This window comes from Mustelus asterias, chromosome 1 (assembly GCF_964213995.1).
Source record: "Mustelus asterias chromosome 1, sMusAst1.hap1.1, whole genome shotgun sequence".
Taxonomy (NCBI): Eukaryota; Metazoa; Chordata; class Chondrichthyes; order Carcharhiniformes; family Triakidae; genus Mustelus; species Mustelus asterias.
The window spans coordinates 21,020,333-21,037,330 of record NC_135801.1 but is presented as its reverse complement, the minus strand read 5'-3'; the positions used below and the strand labels follow the sequence as shown (position 1 = coordinate 21,037,330).

The window sequence follows — 16,998 nt, the reverse complement described above, 5'->3', positions numbered from 1 at the left end:
CTGTTTTCATCATAACAGGGACAAAGTCCCAGAGCACTGAGACAGGCCTTTTAACCAGCGCAGTTTAGCCACAGGAGCCGCTGAGTGCTGTCACCATACTGTTTCTGGTGGCAGCTGGACCAACTTCAGTACACACCTGCCCCCCAACCCTGGAATGAATATCCGGCCATTCAGAGAAGTTTATCTCAAGTCGGGCTTTCCCAACTCTCCGCACCTGACTCGGAAACAAATATTTAAGCCTTATTATCAGATGCAAAAGATTTCACTCAACTGTTCAAAAAAAAGTGCAGATGACTTGTGGTGTCCTGGACCACATTTATCCAACAAAACTGGTAAAAACAAATTATTTGGTCATTTACCTCCTTACTGGTTGGAGGACATTGCAATGCAGGAAACATGGCAGCAACATAGAGTCAGAGATATACAGCACAGAAACAGGCCCTTTGGCCCAACTCGTCCAGGCCGACCAGGTTTCCTAGTCCCATTTGTCTGCGTTTGGCCCATATCCCTCTAAACCTTTCCTATCCATGTACTTGTCCAAATGTCTTGTAAATGTTGCAATTGTACCTCTACCACCTCCTCACACACCTCCTTCTGTGTGAAAAAGTTGCCCCTCAGGTCCCATTTTAAATCTTTCCCTTCTCACCTTAAACCTCCGTCCTCTAGTTTTGGACTCCCCTACCCCGGGGAAAAGACCTTGGCTATTCACCTTATCTGTGGCCCTCTTGATTTTGTAAACAGTGACCACATTTGAAACGTAAGTCATTGGTTGTGAAGCCCACTGCGAAAGACGCAAGTTCATGCATTTGCTGATAAGTCTCCTATAAAAGCAAAAGCACTGCGGTGTGTGTGTGTTTGTGTGTCAACATTATGGTCAAAAAGCACATACCCATTCCTTTGAATTCTTCGTTCAGCAGGTTCAGCCATGCTACATCCATGTCATCCAGGTCATAGCGACACACACTTTCCGCAAGTGTATGAATGTCCACGTAACCAAGCTCTGGTGGCTCAGAGCCAGAGGAGTGAATATATTTCCTTGGTCTGGCAAACATCACAGCTTTATCCTTTTCCTCAGTAATTCTGCAAATACAAAGGAAGGAAAATGCCAATTTATGTATTTCATGCTCGGTGCTTCCCCCTTAAAGTAACAACTTAAAAAGCACTGAAAGATTCACATCTTAAGATATTTCAGTTAATTATTAATTAAACAGATGTTTCTCATTTATTGCCAAACACCTTCCCAGTTTAAAGAGCTGCTTGATGGGACAGAAACACACAGCAATATTCAAACTTCTAGAAATTGTAGGTAGCCATTCAGAAATCGGGCAGAAAAATGCTGGTGAACAAAATCTGGATAACGTGCTATTCTCCTGCTGTCTATTTGAAACAAGTTATAAAATGTTGGACGGGAGATTAATACATGGCTTTTGCTTTAACTGTGTCTAACAAAGGAAGACACAATTTAAGGTCAGCAGTTTAATACAGGACTGTACACAGCGCAGAAAACCTGTAGCCATAGTAAAAAAAAAATTGCATCCTTGATTTAGGCCAGCTTTCACCAAACTGCACTTAGGCAATTACTTAATTAAAAATAGCAAATGATAGCATTGCGCTGAAAGTGGTCAGCACCACGCGAAGGGAAGGTAAACGCTTCAGTTGGGACCCTTTGTGAGGACGGCCAAAATGCAGATCAGATTCTGATTGTTCAGCTGCACATTAATTGGTTTTAAATCAGACTTCCAGCATTCACACTGGCTTTTTCTTTTCAGATAAACTGGTCAACATCGAATAGATCATTTTTGTGCGTCAGCATCTTCCACTCTGTAGGAGTTGGCTCAGTGTAGGCTCATGGCCACACTTTAAGTGCTTTTGCATGGAATATCAAACACATTTAGCTCCCCTTTAGCACTGTGAAATCAGATACAAGGAGGGGGGAAAAAAACTAGCTATTTTTATGGCACCGTTACAGCCCACTGCTTCTGTGCGGCCGTTATCCAAACATGGAACAGGAAAGGAGGTGAGGCCTAACTTGCCACTGAAAGCTGCTTCGGTAACATTCATCAGCTGCTCATGTCCGTTAGCTACACAAGTTCCTCGGCAATAAATATTGCAAGCTATTCAACAGCTGCCAATTCCAATTCTACCTTAACCTATGTCGCACAGAAATCAGCAGCAGAACTTTCAGAAACCTTTGACGCCAACTTTTGTTTTTCCTCTGACCATCTATAAGCTCTGAGACTTTCTGGTCCAAATAGCTCTGGGGCTGTATTTACCAGATAAGCAATCAGCAGAGTAGGACTGCACTTTGAGCCAGCAAATGGGGACCAAGAAAGAGGCATATTTGGAAGATAATTTAGTTTAAAGCCATTGAACCTGCTTTCAAATGTGGTGGTACAATGGTTTGCAATGCCCCACACTTAGTTCCCACTCCTCATTGCTGTTCAAAAAAAGTTGCCATAACATCAGTTCATAGAAATCATAGAAAATCTACAGTGCAGAAGGAGGCCATTCGGCCCATCAGCAGCACGCGAAGGGGAAGGGAAGGTTGAGGGAAATGAAGCCCTTCACGAATGACAGACACCCACCAGCTTCACTCATGGTGATGGCTTAGTGGTATTATCGCTAGGTTAGTAATCCAGAAACTCACTAGTTCTGGGGACCCGGGTTCGAATCCTGCCACGGCAGAATTTTTTATTGAATTCAATAAAAAAAAATATGGAATTAAGAATCTAATGATGACCATAAAACCATTGTCAATTGTCGGAAAAACCCATCTGGTTCACTAATGTCCTTTAGGAAAGGAAATCTGCCATCCTTACCTGGTCTGGCCTACATGTGACTCCAGAGCCACAGCAATGTGGTTGACTCTCAACTGCCCTCAGGCAACTAGAGATGAGCAATAAATGCTGGCCCGCCAGCGACGCCCATTTCCATGAATGAATAAAAAAAATACATTGGGCGGGATTTTACGACCTCGCTCGGACGAGACCAGGAATTCCCACCCGAGGTCAATGGAGATTTCTGTTATCGGATCTCGCCCGCTCCAATTCCATGGCGGGCGAGGTGGTAAAGTTCCAGCGATTAAGTCTTCACTTTGGAAAGATACTGGAAGGAGACCAGTGTGCATAGAGATGTCACAAAACAACAACCTTCATCTCCAGCACAGCATGGGAAATGGATGGATATTTTGAAACAAAGATTGTGACTACAGGTAGAATACAATACTTAATTAGATCCTGCAATATGTACACAGCTCTCGCCTGTGTTAAGTAGCAACGGTTAAAATAAGTGCCAAATCCCAGGAGAGCTGCTTTCAAAGCAACAAGTCAAGAACTAGAGGTGATACGTTGGGAAATCCTGGGAATAAAAGGCAATTTTAAAGGAACATGCATTTTTATGCCAACTAGACTTGTAAAAAGACATCAACTCACTTCAATTACTTTTCAGGTACAGTTAAAATGAATAAGCAATGTGTTTATTCAATGAGCATCTGTTCCACTGAAACTGGCAAATCCCAAGGTTGCATTCCTATTCGGAACAGAGATGAGGTAGTGACACAGCACCTACCACTGGCCTCAGCGGCTATGGGGTTGGGGTAAGACTTCCACACTTGTCCCTATTTAACTACCACTGAAAGACATACAGGTGTGTAGTGACCAGATGCCACACACTAAGCACATACAGGGCCCTCTGTTTGAGATACTGGATGGTGCCTGTGGAATTGTATCAGATCGAACAATCAACAACTTCAAGAGAAGAAATAGGGAGAAGAAAAAAAAGGGGAAGAACAGGTCCGTTGGGAAATGTGCATATATGTTCAGCAAAACAAAATCTAGAAGGAGAGAAGGAGAGAGGGAAAGAAAGGATAGATGGACAGACAACAGCGAGAACCTCTGCTCTTCTTCAAGTTGTACCTTGGGAGCTTTTATATCAACTTTAGAGGACAGGTTTGGCTTTGTTTTAACATTTCATCCAAAAAAGGGCCTCTGACACCCTAGCACTCCCTCAGTGTTGCACTGAAATAATCACATCATAGAAACTAGAAGCAGGAGTAGGCCATTCGGCCCTTCGAGTCTGCTCCACCATTCCTTTTGATCATGGCTGATCATCAAATTCAATATCATACAAGTTAAACCAAAATAATACAAAGGACAAAAATCAGAAATGTTTCAAAATAATTAAACGCATTTATAAAAGTAAAAGATCGCAAAACCGCAATGAGAAATAAAAGGAAAATCTAAAAAGCAATTAACTGCGAGCGTGAGATTTATGCCGGCAAAGAGTTTCAGCCAATTATAAAGTAAATAATTCCAGAGAGTATGGCAATAAATTCTGGGCTGTATTTCTAACAGTTTCAAGCCAAGGTTGGTTTGACCTTGAACAAGTTCTACAATTCCCTGAACAGGAATTAATGGAGACAAGAAACGGTACAGGCAAATCCCATTATTACATGGTAAAATTTTACCAGAAATGCCAGTTTTACCAAATGGAAGTGACTGGGTCGTAAACTGACAGTCACTCGTGCTGACGCATTCCTCTCAAACACATGGTATCACTTGAGCACACACCTTCCTGTTCAATAATCGATATGTTCATTTCCCATGGCCTCCAATATTATTAATATCTTTGGGTATTTTACCATAATTCTAGGGGTGAGCTGCACAATACAATTTTTAAGGAAAATCCTTTTTTGTCTACAGAACGAACTTGGCCCTGACCCAATTCGTATGAACCGGATTTACCTGTACAACATATCTCAAATTACCAATGTGTTTGCCAACGATCGATACAGCAGACATATGGTTATAGTTTACAGACACCAATATGGGCAAAGTATTTTTTTTCATGCAGCAAGTTGTGATGATTTGGAAGGCATAGCCTGAACAGTGGTGGAATCAGCACTGGCTAAATGCTCTAAGGGGCAAGCTATGAGCTAAGGACAAAGGAATGGAACTAACTGGAGAGTTCTTTCCAAGAGCCAGCAGAGACATGATGGACCGAATGGCCTCCTTCTGATATGTTCATTTCCCATAATTTTATTTCATGAAGAGGACATTGTAAAACTGGATGTTTAATTTGTTGGAAACAGGAGGTGCATGCCAACAGTGTCGCCCGAGACAAGCAAAGGGCCCCAAGGATTGCCCTGACCTAGATTATTTACTGAAGCAGTCTTCCTATTGGTTTCATGCCAATTAGTGGCACTAGCTTCCAATTCTCATGTAACCAGCAGCAAGTCCGAAGTGCACCCCTATAAACAACAACAGGAGTCCCCCTGGGGGTGTGGTAGTAGTTAATCCAGCAAATGTCTTTGGAATGTTGCCTGGTGCAAATGCTGGCAGCTGATTGTACAAAACCAATACAAAGGCAGTTTAATTCACCCAATGAGGATATTAATAGAATATTTCATCGCTCTGTTTGCGATGTGGCTCTGAGAATAACTTGTGCCAGTGAAACTGGAGTGTTGTTTCAACAACTCCAGGTGAAAAGGGCAATGGGCACAAGTCCACCGGATGCATCTGTACCATCCTCAACAGTTTTACATCGTCGAGTCATTACAGCACAGTAGGAGGCCAATCAGCCCATCAATTCATTTAAAAAGCAATATAAAAAAGGTGAAAGGGCAATTTTGAAGATCTGTATGTGCTGTATCTCATGCGCTAAATCTGTATTTATTTTCTTATGTGTTAATGTAAATTTGGATAAATGTGATGCTCAGAACAGAGAGATAACATGTCAAGTAACCTTAAGTGAATTGTACAGTCTCCCCGCCAGAGTAGAATCCTTACATTGCAGAAGGAGGCCATTTGGCCCATCGAGTTTGCACCGACCACAATCCCACCCAGGTCCAATCCCCATGCATTTATCCTAGCTAGTCCCCCTGACACTAAGGAGCAATTTAGCATGAGCAATCCACCTAACCCGCACATCTTTGGACTATGTGAGGAAACCGGAGCACCTGGAGTAAACCCACGCAGACACGGGGAGAATGTGCAGCCTCCACACAGACAGTGACCCAAACCGCGATTTGAACCCTGGTCCCTGGCGCTGTGAGCAGCAATGCTAACCACTGTGCCACCGTGCCGCCCTAAGTATTTGAAGGTTTTGGGGGGGGGGGGGGGGGGGGGGGGGGAATTAAGTGGGCCAACTCACTGTCTTCCTGCCTGACCCGTCCCCCCATATTAAGGGGGCATGGATAAGACATCAGCTACCCACTCACCCTTAAGCCAACTGAGGCCTTTAAGTGGCAAATTAATGGTCACATAAGGACTTCTAGCTTCTGCTGCTTAATGCATGTGACCAAAGAAGACAGAAGGAAGGCAGCCATTTCATCAGTTTTCACTGCATAAGATAAAGGCGGGAAGGATGAGAGATGCCCGCAGGCTGTTAACCTCCCCATCTCCTTGCTAGGGTCTCCGATTCCAACCTGACCAGATCCCTGACCTAAGTTTGGTATCCATCCTCTATCTTCTCAGGCGCTGCTTGTAGTCTCATCAATGCAACTACAGAACTGCCAGACTGGCCAGGAGCTCTGGTGGGCAGGACTTCCTATCCTGAGGGGCAAAAGTCCAACTCTCAGGTGGTTACAACTGCCCCCCAACGTATTATCGCACCAGACCAGAGATTTAAAGTCGAAAAACTACACACTGACTTTTCAAACAGGGGTGTGAGGAATGCACCCGCCTTAAAATTCACCTCATCAAGTCTGCACTGACTCTCTGAAAGAGCGTCTCCCTCCCCCTGCCACCACAAATAGATCGGCGCTTTCTGAATGTTTGTTTTATTTACTCTTTGGAACCCTGGTGACATCCATTTAAAAAAAAGCTGAAGAAGATTTAAGCTGGATGAGTAATTTCCCCAGGAGAGAATAGAACATCACTGAAGCAGTCCTACGGAATACAAGTCTAATATTGCATTAATGGCATTTCTTTAAAGCACTTCTGGGTGTTGTGTCAAGCTTTGTGTGTGAAATTTAGTGTGAAGTATTGTGAAGAACTGAAAGGGAAATGAGTTCACACTTATCCAGACCCTGATCTCAGTTGAGTTATAAATGATGACAGTGGTAACTTCCCTAGCAGGCGGCAGGATTTTTTTTTCTGAAGAACAACCCGAGTTATTGTGGCTCATTTTTCACTGCAGGCCTCCTCATTGCCACTCCCCGACTGGCATCAGAAAGCACCAACTTTGGTTAAAGTATGGTGCTGATCAGAGGTGATGTAAATTAGATAATGGACCATTATTAATTGCAATTAACCAAACTCAGCTTACTGTTAACTGGAACAATTGCACCAGGAAAGGTAGGACTGAAAGCACATTATCGGCCAAGTTGGGAGGGATGAAAAAGTTCCACTGAAGTCGATAGAATGGAAATCGGGTGGGGGTATAACAGGCAGTCCGCTAGCACCCGTTCTACGCCCCCACTGAAACTGAAAGTTCTGCTCATGATGGGACTTCTTTATCCATGCTTCTTCCTGATGTGATTTTGGGTGCAAAGGAGCATGAGGAAATGTAAATTCTCTTTCATTCAACAATTATTTATTATTTATGAAGCTATGGTAGATGGGGAGAAAAGGGGTTGCGGCCTGGGTAGAGCTGATGGAAGCAGGAAGTCATGAGATACAATCTCCATGATTAGGTCCAGTCAGTGTGGACAATCCTTAGAACTGGACTGTTCATGTCATGGATTATTTTTCACCCTCCAGACTGGCAATTGTGTAAATACTTTTACACATTTTATCATTCAAGAGGAAAACCTAATCATTGTTTTTCTGATCTGGGTAGAATCGCTGCTGACAAAGAGAATGTTCGAGGCAACAAACATCTTATCAATTACCAGGCATAGTTAAGTTAAAGTTTATTTTGTCGTCACAAGTAAGGCTTACATTAACACTGCAATGAAGTTACTGTGAAATTCTCCTAGTCGCCACACTCCGGCGCCTGTTCAGGTCAATGCACCTAACCAACACGTCTTACGGACTGTGGGAAGAAACCGGAGTACCCAGAGGAAACCCAGGCAGACACGGAGAGAACGTGCAAACTCCACACAGACAGTGACCCAAGCCGTAAATCGAACTCGGGTCCCTGGTGCTGTGAGGCAGCAGTGCTAACCACTGTGCCACCCACAAAAGCAAGTGCCCCGTGTGAGGCATAGGTGGGCAAATGGGAGACTTAGATCCAAATTAAGATACCTAACCTTTTCTCTTTTTCATCTGAAAGGGCTTCATATAAAACCTTTGGCCTGCTTCACATATTTTTTCCTCCGATTTATAGAGCTCCAATTGTATTAATGTATTAATGCTTCGATTAAACTCCACTGCTAAATTCAATCCTATATCGATTGTCTGACAAGATAACTAGTTAAATCTGAACGAGAGCACATCAAGTAAACTCTGGTTTAGCTGGTTGTACTTCAATAGACTCCATTAAATCATTCCTGTTTACACTTCAGCTACACAAGCCCAGTGCAGGTGAGGTGGGTGGAAAAACTTTATAGGTTTTTTTTCTTTATTTTGTGATGATACTGGGCTATTGATAAATTTTATGTTTAAGGTAATTGTTTTAAAATTCAAGTTTATTTTACAGACAGTCAGTATGTCTGGGGGGAATACAGCTCAGATGCTGGGAAAGCAGGATAATTACTCACTACTCATGTAGTGTTTACTTAGTATGGAGCTAATGGATTCTTGTTTACAAAAGAAAAGGTCCCCTGGGGTTTTTTCATTAAAGGAATTTAAGGTGGGTTTAGGTATACAGGTCATGTAATAATATGGTTAATGGAAGGAGCTAGGTATGTAGCAGAGAGAGAAACAACTTTCTGTTCAGTTTATGGCTGGGGCTGTTTAAAGACAGAAGTCTGCAAGCCTCTCTGAAAACCAAAACATCTCTGAAAGCTTCAAGGCTGTTAGCATCATTTATAGCAAGTATGCTTGGGTTTTCTAACTATATTTAAAGTGACAACGAAGTCTAAGAGAAGTATTGTTTATTTGGAACTGAAATAGTGATGTTAGAAATTAGAGTTGTTTTAGAAATCATAGAATCATAGAAAACCTACAGTACAGAAAGAGGCCATTCGGCCCATCGAGTCTGCACCGACCACATTCCCACCCAGGCCCTACCCCCATATCCCTACATATTTTACCCTCTAACCTACACATCTCAGGATACTAAGGGGCAATTTAAGCATGGCCAATCAACCTTTCATTTCTTTCATTTCTTTAATTATTGTTCAATTGTTAAAAGTTAAGCTGCTTCATTTTGTTGGGGATATATTTAAACTGTTAAGAATAAAGCTTGCTTTGATAAAAGATCCCTAATTTGTCGGTAGAATCACTCCCAGCCCAAAGCGTTCTATCCTCATATTTATGCCAAAATAGAAAAGTTATCATAGAATCCCTGCAGTGCAGAAGGAGGCCATTCAGCCCATCAAGTCTGTACCGACCACAATCCTACCCAGGCCCTATTCCTGTAACGCCACATATTTACCCTGCTAATCCCACGACACTAATGGACAATTTAACATGGTCAATCAACCTAACCTGCACATCTTTGGATTGTGGGAGCAACCCAGAGCACCTGGAGGAAACCCACGCAGACACGGGGAGAATGTGCAAACTCCACACAGACAGTGACCCAAGGCCAGAATTGAACCCGGGTCCCTGGCATTATGAGGCAGCAGTGCTAACCACTGTGTCACCATGCTGCCCCAAGTTGTTGGGGTCCAGTCTGGCTTCATAATATACCTTGAGGTTCGGGTCCAGAACCCTAACAATTTAGGGGATGTGGACATTACTGATTAGGCCAGAATTTGTTGCCTATCCCAAAAATCACCCTTGAGAAGGTGGTGGTGAGCTGGAAGGTAATGCAACTGTGCATTTGAACCAGACCTCTCAGGATTGTCCATCACTCCAGCTTTCTCACCAAGTGTCATCCAGATGGAATGCAGTACAAAAGGAAAGCTGACTGGAGCTCGCAACACTAAGCTGCACACATCTTAAACTACAGAACAGCCTGCCCTGAAATCTAGGTACACACCCAACATCAATCCAGCCTCTAAATGTTAAGAAGAGCAACGTGACTAGAATTGAAAACCTGAAACTAAAAATAGATCATTTTAAACCAGTATTTTTCCCCCCTCAAATACCTGACAGTTGCTTGTGGCACAGATTCAGGACTAACTGGTACTTGAACTCCCTTCTCCCACTCTTGTCTCCACGAATCAGCCAGAATATAGTACTCATCCGAGTTCAGCTGGTGCGAATCATGTAGCTTCATTGCAGTTATTAGGTCTGTTCTGTAGACCTGAAAAAGAAAACAACACAAATCACCCATTCATGTGGATAGTTTCAAAATTCCAGGGTAACAAACAGGTTACACACAAAGCCATAATCACGTAAGTGCAATCAAGCCATGAAATCTGTACCATCAAAACACCAGGCATTTCGGAATATATAATCAACTGGAATTTCAAATAATATAATCCATGGACAAGCCTGCTCTGCCATTCAATAGGATCATGGCTGATTCAACATTCCTCATGTCCATTTTCCTGCCCTTTCCTCATAACCCTTGATTCTGTGATTGATCATAAATCTATTTCAACCTTAAATATACACAGTGAATCTGCCCCCACAGCTCTCTGTGGGCAAGGTGTTCCAAACACTCTCAACCCCCTGAGAGAAGAAATTCTTCCTCATCTCAGCCTTAAATTGGCGTCCCTTTATTCTGAGACTATGCTCTCTGGTCCCAGACTCTCCTATGAAAGGAAACACCATCTCAGCATTTACTCTTGGAGTTTAATTGCATGACTTCCTGCCTTCAACAACCTCACACCCACTCTCCCACCACTGACCACGAAACGTGCCCATCGTCATGCGCCTGCCCACACCAAGTGGAAAATAAACTGGCTCTTCATTGCCCAACCGAACCGTGGTTGACTATGAAACCATTCTTCACCAAGACCCCTGCAAAATTTGTCTCATTAATAAACCAAAGTGGTCAAAGAATTATTTTTTTTAAAGTTCTTCTAATCATAGAATCCCTACAGTGCAGAAAGAGGCCAACCTACCCATTGAGCCTGCACCCACAACAATCCCACTTAGGCCCTATCCCTGTACCTCCACGTGTTTACCCTGCTAATCCCCCTGACACCAAGGGGCAATTCAGCATGGCCAATCCACCTAATCCGCACATCTTTGCAGTGTGGGAGGAAACCGGAGCACCCGGAGGAAACCCACGCTGACACAGGGAAAACGTGCAAACTCCACACAGACAGTTACCCGAGGTCGGAATTGAACCTGGGTCCCTGGCTGCTGAGAGGCACTGTAAATAGTCTCACAACACCAGGTTAAAGTCCAACAGGTTTATTTGGTAGCACGAGCTTTCGGAGCGTTGCCCTTTCATCAGCGGTGCTAACCACTGTGCCACCTTGCTGCCTACTTCTATGATTCTATAATGTTTCTATGATTTCCTCCCTAGTTGTTTAAAGCAGTGCTCAGAAAACTAATCTTTCATTAACGGAGACTCTGAACAAACCCTGATGATTAGCAACTATAATGTGGCAGTGTGTAAAACACAATTCACCACCTCCACCTCAGAACATGTATAGAATGACGGTGGCTTTTTAAAGGCTTATAACTAGGACACAATTTCAGCTCAGTTTCTAGTACATGCATGCAAATCCTGACACATTTGTATCTAATCCTGCAAAGCTGTATGTAAATAAATTTCCAATGCAATATTTTCAAATACTATGACTCCTTTGCCACAAAAGGAAGAGGCCACGCAAATTTTTGACCTATTTTGAAAAGTTAAATCTGCATAAGAGAGTGGGTGTGAGGTTGTTGAAGACAGGAAGTCATGCAATTAAACCTCCAATGGTAAATGCTGAGGTGGTGTTTCCCCTCATAGGAGAGTCCAGGACCGCAGGGCAAAGTCTCAGAATGAAGGGGCGCCAATTTAAGACTGAGATAACGGCACAATGGGCATCTTTATATTGTGGAGATGCCGGCGTTGGACTGGGGTAAGCACAGTAAGAAGTCTCACAACACCAGGTTAAAGTCCAACAGGTTTATTTGGTAGCAAATACCATAAGCTTTCGGAGCAATGCTCCTTCGTCAGAGGGAGTGGTCTCTGTTCTCAAACAGGGCACAGACACAGAAATCAAATTACAGAATACTGATTAGAATGCAAATCTCTACAGCCAGCCAGGTCTTAAATGTACAGACAATGTGGGTGGAGGGAGCATTCAACACAGGTTAAAGAGATGTGTATTGTCTCCAGACAGTACAGCTTGTGAAATTGTGCAAGTCCAGGAGGCAAGCTGTGGGGGTTACTGATAATGTGACATAAATCCAACATCCCGGTTTAGACCGTCCTCATGTGTGCGGAACTTGGCTATCAGTTTCTGCTCAGTGACTCTGCGCTGTCGTGTGTCGTGAAGGCCGCCTTGGAGAACGCTTACCTGAAGATCCAAGGCTGAATGCCCGTGACTGCTGAAGTGCTCCCCCACAGGAAGAGAACAGTCTTGCCTGGTGATTGTCGAGCGGTGTTCATTCATCCGTTGTCGTAGCGTCTGCATGGTTTCCCCAATGTACCATGCCTCGGGACATCCTTTCTTGCAGCGTATCAGGTAGACAACGTTGGCCGAGTTGCAAGAGTAGGTACCGTGTACCTGGTAGATGGTGTTCTCCCGTGAGATGATGGCATCCGTGTTGATGATCCGGCACGTCTTGCAGAGGTTGCTGTGGCAGGGTTGTGTGGTGTCGTGGTCACTGTTCTCCTGAAGGCTGGGTAGTTTGCTGCGGACAATGGTCTGTTTGAGGTTGCGTGGTTGTTTGCTCTTTAGGAACATCAAACAACCACGCAACCTCAAACAGACCATTGTCCGCAGCAAACTACCCAGCCTTCAGGAGAACAGTGACCACGACACCACACAACCCTGCCACAGCAACCTCTGCAAGACGTGCCGGATCATCAACACGGATGCCATCATCTCACGTGAGAACACCATCTACCAGGTACATGGTACCTACTCTTGCAACTCGGCCAACGTTGTCTACCTGATACGCTGCAAGAAAGGATGTCCCGAGGCATGGTACATTGGGGAAACCATGCAGACGCTACGACAACGGATGAATGAACACCGCTTGACAATCACCAGGCAAGACTGTTCTCTTCCTGTGGGGGAGCACTTCAGCAGTCATGGGCATTCAGCCTTGGATCTTCAGGTAAGCGTTCTCCAAGGCGGCCTTCACGACACACGACAGCGCAGAGTCACTGAGCAGAAACAGATAGCCAAGTTCCGCACACATGAGGACGGTCTAAACCGGGATGTTGGATTTATGTCACATTATCAGTAACCCCCACAGCTTGCCTCCTGGACTTGCACAATTTCACAAGCTGTACTGTCTGGAGACAATACACATCTCTTTAACCTGTGTTGAACGCTCCCTCCACCCACATTGTCTGTACATTTAAGACCTGGCAGGCTGTAGAGATTTGCATTCTAATCAGTATTCTGTAATTTGATTTCTGTGTCTGTGCCCTGTTTGAGAACAGAGACCACTCCATCTGACGAAGGAGCATTGCTCCGAAAGCTTATGGTATTTGCTACCAAATAAACCTGTTGGACTTTAACCTGGTGTTGTGAGACTTCTTACCATCTTTATATTCCCAGTTTTCCCTCTCATCACCCAAGGCTGTCAGTTGTTACTGGGCATAATTTCATTGACATCTGAAGTGTTCTTGTGCCCATCTCAAGCAACCATTAAAAAGTTTATTTATCAATCACAAGTAGGCTTACATTCATACTGCAATGAAGTTACTGTGAAAATCCCCTAGTCTCCACATACCGGCACCTGTTCGGGTAAACTGAGGGAGAATTTAGCATGGCCAATTCACCTAAAGTGCACATCTTTTGGACTGTAGGAGGAAACCGGAGCACCCGGAGGAAACCCGTGCAGACACAGAGAATGTGCAAATGCCACAGTGACCCAAGCCAGGAATCGAACCTGGGTTCCTGGCGCTGTGAGGCAGCAGTGCTAACTACCGTGCCGCTCTTTAGGAACATAGGAATTAGGATCAGGAGTCAGCAATTGAGCCCTTCAAGCTTACTCTGCCATTTAACATGATCATGACTGATTTTATCCTGGTCTCAACTCCACTTTCCTGCCTGCTCCTCAGAGCCCTTTCTCCCACTTTTCATCAGAAACATATCTATCTCTTTCTTGAATCTGTTGATTGATTCTGCCTCCACTGCACTCTGGGGCAGTGAGTTCCACAGATTCACAACCCTCTGAGAGAAGTAGTTTCTCCTAATCTCTGCCATTCTTCAGATGTGAGCTTAGGCGACCAGTTCCTTTAGGCTACTGAACTGAGGTGCATGTCATACAGGAGACTGATCGTCCCCCCCATCATTCGACATTCAGAGAGGTCAGATTTCAGCAGAAGTCAGCCAGGGTTGGGAATCCTAGATAGTTTCTCCCCTTTGCAGGGCCGAGGGCATCACATGTTGTTCTGGCCAAGATCCACTGATTCAGCACAGACTATGAATCAAATTTGGGTCTTTTATTCGATGAGTATTGCCTGAGAGGTGGAAATAGCTGGTCCTGATGATGGAGATGGTGTAGAGGTCGAAGCTCAACTATCAGTTAGGATGGGTGGTTTTAGATGCTATTTTTAATATGAGAAGCTGGGAAGGAGGGTGGATTCAGTGTTACAAAAAAGTTTATGGCAGATGCAACGTTCAAGCTGAAGGAAGTTTGGACTCATCCCAAAAACTTAAGCTGTAGGCAGAGATGCAAATAGGGTCAAGACAAGCAATAGAGGAGGACAGCTGAGTGTTGTCAATATGCACATGGAAGCTGATCTAGCAGTTGTGGGTAATGCCACTTAGGAGCATCTCATAGAGAAAGCAAAGGGGTCACAGATAGATTTGTTGCATCCCCAGGGGTGATGATAGCTAGGGGAAGAGAAGCCGTCATTGGAGGAGTGCTAGCTACATTCCTATAGGTAGATACACCACAATACACACAGAAGGTTGTACAACAAGAAAGTATTCAAAGACCTTTAACTAAATAAACATCCAGAAGGAAAGTAGGTGGCTGACAGATCCGCAAAGTATCACCCGTCGCAGCAATAATAGTGGTGATCTGTATTAACTGAGATTCTGTCTGGTTTTTCTTCCTGGAACTGCAACAAGTCTCGAGTTAAAACACCTTCTGGGGAAGTCAAAACTTGGATAATGTGATTCTATGATGACAACCATTTAGTGATCAGTTTGCAAAATGGAAAATGGACCTGGTAATAAATTTTGCGTCCAAATTATATGAAATATCCTAAACCACTCTTCTGCTTCACAGAAGCTGAAAAGATAGAATTGGAAAAAGGTTTTGATAAAACATTTAAACATACAAAAACATATGGAAATAAGGGGGTCAATAATTATTGAGTCATAAATCTCTGCAAAGGGTAGATTGCCAAAAGGCTTCCCTGAATTATGAGATCAACTTACAGGAATTGCGATGAAGTTGTTACAAGATTTAAAAAGCTGAAAATCTAACACTAGTACTCGTATGTCTGACTTTTAGGTATATTCAGTAAAAGCAAACCTTGGGGATTTATCATTATGACTTAAAGACAGTGGGATGGATCTTCATTGCCCCACAGAAGCAGGCTTGACACGGGACCAGGAGCAAGAACGGAGACAAGGGCATCGGGTGGTGTCCTGCGCTTTCCTGCCTCCCAGTGATGTTGCAAGACGTGGGCGAACATCGACAGTGGCTACCCAACCAGCAGCGCAGTGGCTAGCCAATAGTGGACTAATGGCAGGAATGAGGGAGGGCTCTGCTGGGGTCTTCACGTTGGGATGGATACCCGCTGAGTCAGGAGCATGGTAGATTCAGCTCCCCAGCAACAGGTTCCCGTGGGGTGTGGTGGGGGGTTTAAGGGGGTGTGGGGGTGACATATGCCCTAGAAACTCATGGATGAAAGGCTGCAGTTGTGGCTGAAACAAATCCTCCTGTGGAGCTTCCACTCCACTCCAAAAACCCAATTGGCTTCCGGCCTCTTCATTTTGGAATTGTATTGACGTTCCATTCTGACGCACCCTTGCACTCTCCTTCCTGCCAGAGTAGCGCCCATCTCTTCCCAGTGGGGCTGCTAACCACCCCTTTGATTGGGCCTGCAGCATCTGGAAACCATCCACCATCCATAATTGACAGTGGACGTGGCGAATTAGGAGGCTGCTTCCCGATTGATTGCACTGGAATGGCACTGCAGTTCTAGACTTCATGGGTAAAAAAACTAGCATTAGATTCAGCTTAGTGACTTTACTGCTCACATATCAGGCAGCCTGAACATGGGACCAGGCTCCGCCACGTGGCTCCAAGGCTTGTCTTTACCTCAAAGACACGGGGGGGAGGAAAATACAAGGTTTAGTCTCCAGTTTCTGCTGAGCTGTCTGACCTCAGCAATAGAAGCTACATCAGACATCAAGGGTGGGATTCTCTGATCTCGTTCATTCCTGCCACCACTGCCAGCGAGAATGGAGAATTCGGCGCTCAGCCAAAACTCCATTCACTGCAGCGGCACCGGAAAATCCCAATCGCAGATGAGGTCGGAGGTTTCCGGCATAAGTCTCTAGTTCAGAGACTTGGCATTCCATCCATCTCCCAGTTACTATGGAGCCACCACTGGAAGGGCATGTCTCTCTGAACTGGGAGGGGGTCCATCGGCACCCACTACAAAGGCGCGCACACACTGGAAAAGATTGGAAAATCACCACTGTTCGTAAACATACACCAATGTGAAGACCAACTCCTTCAGGAGGGGAGAGCAGGAAAAGAGAGGGGAAAGGAAAGGGGGAGAAAAAATTTCAAAACAAGAACAGTGCATTACCTCGGACGGTTTTCGGTCTTCATGCCTTGACGTGGAGCTTCTTCTGTGCCGTGACTTGGAATGCTGGGACCAGGAGGTCGAATGACCTGCAACAAAAAAATTCAA

General features: G+C 44.4%; 1 protein-coding gene across 1 annotated transcript in view; it reads right to left on the bottom strand.

Annotated features, from left to right (window-relative positions):
* jade1 (jade family PHD finger 1) overlaps positions 1 to 16,998 on the bottom strand; it is a 135,215-nt gene that overhangs the window by 46,117 nt on the left and 72,100 nt on the right. The window contains exons 4-6 of the mRNA XM_078210312.1: positions 16,894 to 16,979; positions 10,139 to 10,296; positions 890 to 1,080 (exon numbers count right to left, since the gene is read on the bottom strand). Of these exons, the coding sequence (XP_078066438.1) occupies positions 890 to 1,080; positions 10,139 to 10,296; positions 16,894 to 16,979 (435 nt within the window). The remainder of the gene's footprint in view (positions 1 to 889; positions 1,081 to 10,138; positions 10,297 to 16,893; positions 16,980 to 16,998) is intronic.